Source organism: Vipera ursinii (assembly GCF_947247035.1).
Source record: "Vipera ursinii genome assembly, contig: SUPER_Z_unloc_2, whole genome shotgun sequence".
In the NCBI taxonomy this organism is placed as follows: domain Eukaryota; kingdom Metazoa; phylum Chordata; class Lepidosauria; order Squamata; family Viperidae; genus Vipera; species Vipera ursinii.
This window is the reverse complement of record NW_028148448.1, coordinates 182923-192747: the sequence shown is the minus strand read 5'-3', so window position 1 is coordinate 192747 and position 9825 is coordinate 182923. Positions and strand designations below refer to the sequence as shown.

General features: G+C 52.5%; 1 protein-coding gene across 4 annotated transcripts in view; it reads left to right on the top strand.

The window, feature by feature from the left end:
• LOC310650497 (uncharacterized protein) overlaps nucleotides 1–9825 on the top strand; it is a 10527-nt gene continuing 702 nt past the window's right edge. Inside the window, exons 1-5 of one of the 4 annotated variants that reach the window (XM_083380053.1) lie at nucleotides 1–568; nucleotides 5720–5852; nucleotides 7001–7117; nucleotides 7697–7906; nucleotides 8135–9825. The exon at nucleotides 8135–9825 is cut by the window's right edge and continues 702 nt beyond it. In XM_083380053.1, the coding sequence (XP_083236179.1) occupies nucleotides 545–568; nucleotides 5720–5852; nucleotides 7001–7117; nucleotides 7697–7906; nucleotides 8135–9423 (1773 nt within the window). In that variant the 5' untranslated portion in view covers nucleotides 1–544 and the 3' untranslated portion in view covers nucleotides 9424–9825. Of the gene's footprint in view, nucleotides 569–5719; nucleotides 5853–7000; nucleotides 7118–7215 lie in introns of those variants that run through there. The other 3 variants (XM_083380052.1, XM_083380054.1, XM_083380055.1) reach the window with 3 other exon arrangements.

The following is a 9825-nucleotide window of genomic DNA, read 5'->3' as shown; positions in this document are numbered from 1 at the left end:
ATGATCATGATGATTATGATGTTGGAAGGGACCTTGGAGGTCATCTAGTCCAACCCCCTGCTCAGGCAGGAAACCCCAGACCATTTCAGACAAACAGAACGGACAAGTTCATTAAGACGTATCTCATCGGTAATAGGTGGTCGGCATTAATCGCATTTAATAGAGACGTTTTAACAAAGGCGAGGTGCTATTTCACACTCAAAACAACAGTTCGAGTAGGTCGAGGGTAGGGGCCAGCCCACCCACGCCCGCGGAGCTTCAGGCCCACACGCGTTCCCGCAAGACGAGCCCTCCGCACGTCGGAACGCGGAGGCGGGTTGCCCAAGACGCGCGTTTGCAGCCTGGCAAGCGGGGGCGGGTGGGGGGGAGAGAGAGAGAGAGCCGAAAACTGGCTCTTTCCGGCTCCAGGATGGGTGGTGCAAATTGCAAAAAATAGGCAACTTCCAGAGCCTTCCCACCCGCTTCTGCGTCAGCCCCCGGGGAGCCACCCACCGCCCTTCCTCACGACCGAAGAGCCCGGCCTGGACGCCCAGCAGCCGCCGGCATGGCCGGCGACGGCCAGAAGGAGGTAAGGCGGCTGAGCACCGGCTCGGCGCCCTCGCTTCAACGCGGTTGCTACGCGGCGGGCGCCCGCTTGCAAATGGACCGCGCGGGGCCAATTCCCCGCGCTTTTTGCTGCGTTTCTCGGGTGTGTACACGTGTGTGCAAGGCGGGGACGGAGGGAGGGGTGTGTGTGTGTGTGTGTGTGTGTCTCGACTTATGACCTTCCCCCTGTCGGGGTGGAGGCTGGCAGCTTGGAAGGGAAGCCTCTCCCGCTCAGATCCTGGCGGGACAGGCGGGATGGGAGGCCACGGGGAGATCCCTTCGCCTAGCCAGGAGTCCCCTGGGAAAGGGGGTTTCGGGCAGAGAGCGTCTGAAAGGGCCCTAACTCAAGACTTCCTTACTTACTGAGTAGCTAGGGGGCGGGAGAAAAAAAAAAGGGGGTGGTGGTGGTGGCTTGACGTGGCCTTTTAATTTCCTTTGATTCCTTTTGTTTGATTTCTCATGGATTGATTGATTTTTTTAATTTGATCCCAGCTTATCGAAAGGACGGCTTCCTGGTTGGGTGGATTCGGGCCCGTTTTTCTCTTTCTTTCTCTCTCTCTCTCTCTGGAGGACGTTTGGATTTCTGTTGTTTGTCGAATTTCTTAGCCGTCCTGCAAGCGACTTTCGGGCCGGTCCGCCGTTCAGATGGCTTATGAAAGGAGGTTAGACTAGATGACCTCCAAGGTCCCTTCCAACGCCTGCCCTTCTCTGGATTCCGTAAGAGTCTCCTGCTTGAGCCGGTGATGTGTGTGTGTGTGTGTGTGGGTTGGACTAGATGACCTCCAAGGTCCCATCCAACGTCTGCCCTTCTCTGGATTCCGTAAGAGTCTCCTGCTTGAGCCGGGTGTGGGTGTGGGTTGGACTAGATGACCTCCAAGGTCCCTTCCAACGTCTGCCCTTCTCTGGATTCCGTAAGAGTCTCCTGCTTGAGCCGGGTGTGGGTGTGGGTTGGACTAGATGACCTCCAAGGTCCCTTCCAAGTGAGTTTGGGCCCCCTCCCCTGCCCCATTCTACCGCACCGTTCTTGCCGCAGTTGTTAAGCGAGTCGCGCGGTCGTTAAAAGAAAGTGAAATCTGGCTCCTGCGTTGGCTTTGCTCGTGGGTAGCCGGCTGCGACGGTCATAAAATACGAGTCGGGTGCCGAGCGTCCGGATTTTGAACACGGCAACCGACGGCAGCGGCCGTGAAGTGTTGAAAAGCGGTCACCCGTCGCCTTTTTTCGCTGCCGTTGTGACTTGACACGGTCACTAAATGAGCCGTCGTACGTCGGGGACTCCTGGCTCTCTTTTTTGCTTAACTCTTTCAGTGTTAAAAGCTTTCATTTTTGCTCCTAATTTCACTTTTGCTTTATTGAAAGTCAATTATTGAACGCTATTTCTTTCAAGTCGTTTTATCTCCTTTCAATGATAATAATAACAAAACAACAACGATAATAATAAAATCTAGGCGGGTTATTATTTTAAGTTCTACGTTTTGCTTTGGCTGAAATTATTAAATTATTATTAAATTATTAAATTGAAATTCAATTAAATTTCTACCCTACCCACGTTTACCACCTTTTCAAGTGAGGCAGGAAGAGGCCTACACGCAGTCCTCGACTTACGACCGCAAGAGAGCCTGAAATTTCCGTTGCTAAGCGAGAGGGCGGCGAAGCGAGTTTTTTTGCCCCGTTTGACGATCTTTTTTGGCCACGGCTGTTAAGGGAGTCGCGGCGGTTGTTAAATGAGTCACAGGGTTGCTAAGCGAATCCGCCTTCCGCCATTGACGTCGCTGGTCAGGCGGTCACAAGAGAGGGATCACGTGACACGCATATACACACACAAACACCCCGGGACACTGCGACCGTCATAAATGCAAATCAGTTGCCAAGCATCTGAATTTTAGATGACGTGAGCACGGGGATGCTGCAGCGGTCGTTAAGTGTGAAAAACGGTCACGAGTCACTGTCGTAAAGCTGAGGACGGGGACCACGCCAGGCTTGTGTGAAAAAGCGGTCCACAAATCCCTTTTTTGTTTTGTTTTTTGACCCCAGTGTGGGAGTAACTTGGTCACTAAAGGAATCTAGCGCCCGTATCTTGTATTTTTTTGGCTTTTTGCAATGTGAAATACGAGAGCTTTGAAAAGCTCAGAGGATCTTTGGGTGTGTGTGTGTGTGTGTGTATCTAAACCCAGTTTTATTGTGGCTTAAATTGGGTTGAACTTCAGGCCCTGGGTTCCAACGTGTTCCGGATGAAATTGTGCAGTTTTGTAAATGAAGATTTATTTTTCCGCCTTGTTTGGCCCTTGTAAGGGCTGAAAAATCTGACAAAATAAAGCCAATTTGCTGGGTTTGTATTTTTTCTTCTTCTTCCTTCCGTGTTTAGTTTCTTTTCCTTGTTTTTCAAAAGAAGAGGCGGGAGGAAGAGTGTAAAATGACTGCGACTTCGGAAGATTTAATACTTCCTGGTTATCACCCGGTCAGTTTCTCGCATTTGTCGGAACCCCGAACTCCACAGTTCCGGCTGGGAAAATTTTTTAAAAAATTGAGCTTCAGAAAGTTTTTGCGCTCTCTCTTAGCCCGTGATTGATTCCTTTTCTTTCGTTTTCAAAAGAAGAGGAGTGTGTGTTTTAAGGCGATTGCAATTTTGGAAGATTAACGCTTTCTGATCATCACCCGGTCAGTTTCTCACATTTGGCGGAACCTCAAACTCCACAGTTCTGGCTGGGAAAAGTTTTTTAAAAATTGAGCTTCAGAAAGATTTTGCGCTCTCTCTTAGCCCGTGATTGATTCTTTTTCTTTCGTTTTCAAAAGAAGAGGAGTGTGTGTTTTAAAGCGATTGCAATTTTGGAAGATTTAACGCTTCCTGATTATCACCCGGTCAGTTTCTCGCATTTGTCGGAACCCCGAACTCCACAGTTCCGGCTGGGAAATTTTTTTTAAAAATTGAGCTTCAGAAAGTTTTTGCGCTCTCTCTTAGCCCGTGATTGATTCCTTTTCTTTCCTTTTCAAAAGAAGAGGAGTGTGTGTTTTAAAGCGATTGGAATTTTGGAAGATTTAACGCTTCCTGATTATCACCCGGTCAGTTTCTCACATTTGGCTGCACCCTGAACTCCACAGTTCCGGCTGGGAAAATTTTTTTTAAAAATTTGAGCCTCAGAAAGATTTTTGCGCTCTCTCTTAGCCCGTGTTTGATTCCTTTGCTTTCGTTTTCAAAAGAAGAGGAGTGTGTGTTTTAAAGCGATTGCAATTTTGGAAGATTAACGCTTTCTGATTATCACCCGGTCAGTTTCTCACATTTGGCTGCACCCTGAACTCCACAGTTCTGGCTGGGAAAATTTTTTTAAAAATTTGAGCCTCAGAAAGATTTTTGCGCTCTCTCTTAGCCCGTGTTTGATTCCTTTGCTTTCGTTTTCAAAAGAAGTGGGGGTGGGTGGGGGTGTAACGCGATTGCAATTTTGGAAGATTGAATGCTTCCTGATTATCACCCGGTCAGTTTCTTGGATTTGGCGGAACCCCGAAAGCAACACTTCTGGTTGGAAAATGAAAAATGTCGGATTACCCCCCCAAAAATTTAGCTCCTTCACCCCACCCCGTAGGATAAGCAATCTGAAGAACTGGTGGGCAACCTGAATTCCCCCCCTGACCTCGGAGGTCATCTATCCCAACCCCCTGCTCAAGCAGGAGACCTTTACACAATCATGGAGTTGGAGGGGATCTCGGAGGTCATCTATCCCAAACCCCTGCTCAAGCAGGAGACCCTTACACAATCATGGAGTTGGAAAGGGACCTCGGAGGTCATCTATCCCAAACTCCTGCTCAAGCAGGAGACCCTTACACAATCATGGAGTTGGAAAGGGACCTCAGAGGTCATCTATCCCAACCCCCTGCTCAAGCAGGAGACCTTTACACAATCATGGAGGGGACTTCCGAGGTCATCTATCCCAACCCCGATGCTCAAGCAGGAGACCCTTAACAGAATGATAGAGTAACAAGAGTTGGAAGGGACCTTGGAGGTCTTCTAGTCCAGCCCCTCTGCTCAAGAAGGAGACCCTATGCCATTTCAGACAAGTGGCTGTTCGGTTTCTTCTTAAAAAACCTCAAGTGATGGAGCACTCACAACTTCTGGAGGCAAGCAGTTCCACTGGTTAATGGTTCTCACGGGTCAGGAAGTTTCTCCTTAGTTCCAGGTCGCTTCTCTCCTTGATGAGTTTCCATCTGTTGTTTCTTGTCCTGCCTTCCTGGTGCTTTGGAAAATAAGTTGACCCCCCCCTTCTCTTTGTGGCAGAACCCCCCCCCCCGCCCCCCAAATACCAGAATATTGCTCTCCTATCGCCCCCTATAGGGACGCGGTGGCTCAGTGGGTTAGGACGCTGAGCTTGTCGATCAGAAGGTCGGCAGTTTGGCGGGTCGAATCCCGAGTGCCGCGTAACAGAGTGAGCGCCTGTTACTCGTCCCAGCTTCTGCCAACCTAGCAGTTCGAAAGCACATAAAAATGCAAGTAGAAAAATAGGGACCGCTCCGGTGGGAAGGTAACAGCGCTCCGTGCGCCTTTGGCGTCTGGTCATGCCAGCCAGATGACCACGGAGACATCCTCGGACAAGCGCTGGCTCTTCGGCTTTGAAACGGAGATGAGCACCGGCCCCTAGAGTCGGAAACGACTAGCACGCACGTGCGGGGGAACCTTTACCTTTACCTATCACCCCCTAGTCTTTCCTTTTCTCTAGACTGGCCATTCCCAAATCCTGCTCCCGTTTTAATCTCCTGGCCTTTAATCGTCCTAGTTGCACTTTTCCCAAAGTCTCGACACCTTTGGGTTTTTGGGGGGGGGGGTCACGTGGGGACCAAACCTGGACGCCGTCTTCCAGGCACGGCCTTACTCAGCGCTACTAAGGCTTCGCGTGATTTGGATTGCGTCCCTGGGTTTACACAACCGAGGATTGCACTGGGCATTTTCGGCTGCCTTTCTCGCCCAGGACTGGCTCTCGTTTAAGCGCTCACCCGCTCCGTTCGTCTAAGGTTGGAAGCACAATTTTGGAGCCGGCTTTCGCCTTGCCCCTCTCCTCCCGCCCTCCCCCACCCCACCCCCAAAAAAATCGGGCCGCGGAACCAACCGGCTTTGGTTTTTCTTGCCATGCCATTTTTTTTCTCCTTGGAGGGTTCCACGACGGTCACCTTTGAGGACGTGGTGGTCTATTTCTCGCCGGACGAATGGCAGTCGCTAACCAAGGACCAGAAACAGCTCTACTGGGAGGTCCTGCAGGAAAACTACCAGGCTTTGTTGCTGGTTGGTGAGTAGTTCGGGGTGACCCGGATTGTGAGATGAACTAGAAGCAGGAGAACCGGGTTCGAGTCCTGATCGGCCACCAAAGAGGGCCCCTCTTGGACCACCAGCCTACCTGCCGGGGTTGTTGTTTGGGGCAAAGAGGAACGGACAGAGGGTGCTTGATACCACGCCTCGTGAAATGGGTGGTGGTGGTTGTTTTAAAAGGTAACCGGTAAGACATTTAGACGGGCCGTTGTTCCTCAAGACTCCGTCTGTGAGGGCTTAATTACAACTCCCATCGTCCCCGGCCTCCCTGCCAACCCAGCTGAGGAGGGATATCGGGCATTAATGTGGGCTGAGGCAGCGTAGGGGGTCTGCAAGGCAGGGAATGGTGGGAGTTGAAGTCCAGGCATGCTGGCTGAGGAATTCTGGGAGTTGAAGTCTAGGCATGCTGGCTGAGTAATTCTGGGAATTGAAGTCCAGGCATGCTGGCTGAGGAATTATGGGAATTGAAGTCCAGAGTGGGGGAATTGTGGGAGTTGAAGTCCAGGTGTGCTGGCAAGGAATTCTGGGCCTTGATGTGCTAGTTGAGGAATTCTGGGAGTTGAAGTCTAGGCATGCTGGCTGAGGAATTATGGGAGTTGAAGTCCAGGCATGCTGGCAAGGAATTCTGGGAGTTGAAGTCCAGGCATGCTGGTGGGTGAATTCTAAGAGTTGAAGTTCAGGCATGCTGCCTAGGGGAATTTTGGGAGTTGATCTCTCTAGGTATGTTAATTGAGGAATTCTGGGAGTTGAAGTCCAGGAATGCTGTTGGGTGCATTCTGGGAGCTGATTTCTCTAGCTACGTTAGTTGAGGAATTCTGGGAACTGAAGTCCAGAGTGGGGGAATTGTGGGAGTTGGACGTCCAGGCACGCTGGCAAGGAATTCTGGGAGTTGACGTACTCATTGAGGAATACTCAAGGAGTTGGAAGTCCAGGAATGCTGGTGGGTAAATTTGGGGAGTTGAAATTCCAGGTGTGCTGGCCGGGAGTGCCGGGAACTGCCTGGAGAATTCTGGGAGTTGCAAGTCTCCAGGTGTGTTAGTTGAGGAATTCTGCAAGTTGAAATCCCGGAGGTTGTTGAGGTTGGCGAACCTGGAAATATCTCCTTTGATCAGCCTTTTCCCCTTCCAGGCCAATGCCCGATCACCTTGGCGGAAGTCTTGGCCTGGGTTGAAAATAAAGAACGTCTGAACATCCCCATCTCGTCGCGGCTCGTTGAAGATCCTCTTCCCGCGATCTTTTCTAAAGGTGAGCGAAGCGTACGGGAGCCGGGCGATGGGCAAATGATCCCAGGGCCGTCTTTGGCTTTCTTCTGGCGCTCTGAACTACAATTCCCATCATCTCAGCAGGGGGAGGAGCGTCGGCGTCATCCACGTATGGAAGACGTTTGAGGCGTCGAGCCGTCCTTAGAACGCCCGGCTGGCAGTCTTGTCTGCTTTGGGAAAGGCTCAAATTGAAATTGAAGTTGAGAATTAATTCCTCCTCCCTTGCGGGAAAATTTAATTCCATGTCCGAAGCGGTTAATCCCCTCTCCCCACTAATTCCTCCCTCTCTTCCCGGCTCCTGATGACCCCTCCGTGGACATTTCTGTAATTTTTTTTAAGGAATGCTACCAATTTGCCATTGCCTTTTTTCAGCCCGTTTTTGCTTCCTCGTTTAACTTACGTCCCTGTGATCTCCTGGTGGTCACCTCTCCCCAAATCAAATTACGCTTTGCTGCTTATAAAATCAGCCTGGGTGGGCTGGTTTTGTCTTTTTTTTTACCGGAACTAGACACGTTCCTCTTTTCCTCTGTCACAATTATACGTTCTTTTTTTTGCCCTCCAGGAAATGAAGATCGATCCCAAATGGACGTGGAAAGCTTTCCGGAGAAAGCGGGCCCTCTTGAGAGCATCTTTACTCTCTCTGAAGAAGAGGCACCCTGCTGTAGCCGTGTCGAGGGACACCCAGAACAGTCTTGTGTTTCAGCAAGCGAACAGGGAAGTGTGCCCGATTCTGGGGGACACCTGCGGACAGAATCGGCGGAGCGGGCTTGTGGTGAGGCGCGCGCAGCGGACGTCCCACTACTGTGCGGCGGGTGGGTTGAGCCCGTTGTGGCGCCCGAAAAGTTTACTGAGCTGCCATCGTGTCCTCTCAGGACGACAATCCTGCCCCGGGGGTGCGATTTTGCCGTGCGTGCAAAACACCCCGTCAAGGAAATGCAGTTTGAGCCCACCGCTTGTGACGAGAACTGGGTTGACTCCAGGAGTTTCTTTTGTCCTCCAGGAGATGAAGATCGATCCCAAATGGACGCAGAAAGCTTTTGGGAGAAAGTGGGGCCCCTCGAGAGCATCTTTACTCTCTCTGAAGAAGAGGCCCCCGTTTCTAGCCATGTCGCAGGACATCCTGAACAGTCTCGTGTTTCGGCAAGTGAACAGGGAAGCGTGCCCGATTCTGGTGGATGCCTGTGGGCAGAATCGGCGGAGTGGGCTTCTGGTGCGGCGCGCGCAGCGGACGTCCCGCCGATGTGGGTTGAGCCCGTTGTGGCGCCCGAAACCTCTGCCAAGCTGCTGTCTTGTCCTCGCAGGACGACAATCCTGCACCGGCGCAATTTTGCCGTCAAGGGAATCCAGTTTGCGCGTACCACCCGTGATGAGAAGTGTGTGGACTCCCGCCGGCAGGCTTTGGCGCACAGCACAGGGAAGATGACGCAGGACACTCTGTCGTCTTCCCCAGAAGTCCCCCCCGAGGCGGAGAAACTCTATTCTTGCGCTTGGTGCAAAGAACCCTTCAAACTGCGGATGAATTTGGATGTGCACTATAGGTACTGTCGCCAGAGGGCAAAACAGCAGGCCAGGCCTGCCTCGAAACCCCGGAAGTCTCCCGGTGGTCAAGACGCGAACGAGTCGAGCCGCGCCGGCAAGTCGACGGGTTCGGTCCCTCTCCCAGAAAAACCTGCCCACTACCCGTCTTCCGTCGAAGGCAAGGAGGCCTTCTTGCACTTCAGGCTGTGCCAGCCTCACCAGAGGCAGAGAGCGGGGAAAAGCAGCGCCGAGAATCCGCGCAGCTTGCTGACGACCTCCGCCACCAAGAAGCTGTGCCGGTGTCCGGAATGCGGGGAAAAATTCGTGTACAAGTGGCAGCTCTCGACTCACCGGCAAAGTTGCAGGAAAGTTGCGGAGAACAAAAAAGACCCGCTCCCAAAACCCCGGGACCTTGCCGCAAAGGAGCAGCTCCCCGGCAGCGCCAAAGGACAAGAATCTTGCGTCGTAGCGCCTGCGCGTCGGAGCAGAAGTGGAGACAAGGCCCTGCATCCGTGCGGCCAGTGCGGCAAGCGCTTAAGCAAGTCCTACCTAGCCACCCATCTGGCGTTCCACGCGGGGGAAAGGTACAAGTGCCTCTTGTGCGGGAAGCTCCTGAACTTCCAGAGCGGGGCGGTCAGGCACAAAAGGCAGCACTGCAAGAACGAGGAAGGCGGCACCTGTCAGAAGTGCGGGAAGCAGGCCGGCGCCCAAAACTGTTTCTGCATGATCCAAAAAATCAGGGTCGCTCCCGACTCGGATTGGGAGAAATGAGCCGGCTCGGGGGAAGCCCAAGTAGCCGTTTGCGAAAGATGGGAATTTGGTCCTTTCTACACAGGATTGGAAGACGGAGCGATATCGGCTGCGAGTTCAAGGGACGCGGCCCCTGGTTTTCGAACCCGACGTCGGCGTCAGGGGACTTTGGCGCTTGGCTCGGCTGGCTGCACATCCCGAGGACCGCGTGTAAGATGCCCGTATCCAGATGTTGCGAGAAGTGCCTGTTTCGACGCACCGGGGAACTAGACGTGAATCGTGTAGACAGCCGTAGCTCCTCTTTTGTGCAGAGCGAGTGGAGTTGTCTTTGCTTCTCGCTCGCACTCCGGACCCCAGGCAGCTCGATATGTGGTGCCCGTGGGCGCCGGCTTGAGGATGGATAATGCCCCTCATGTCGCCAGC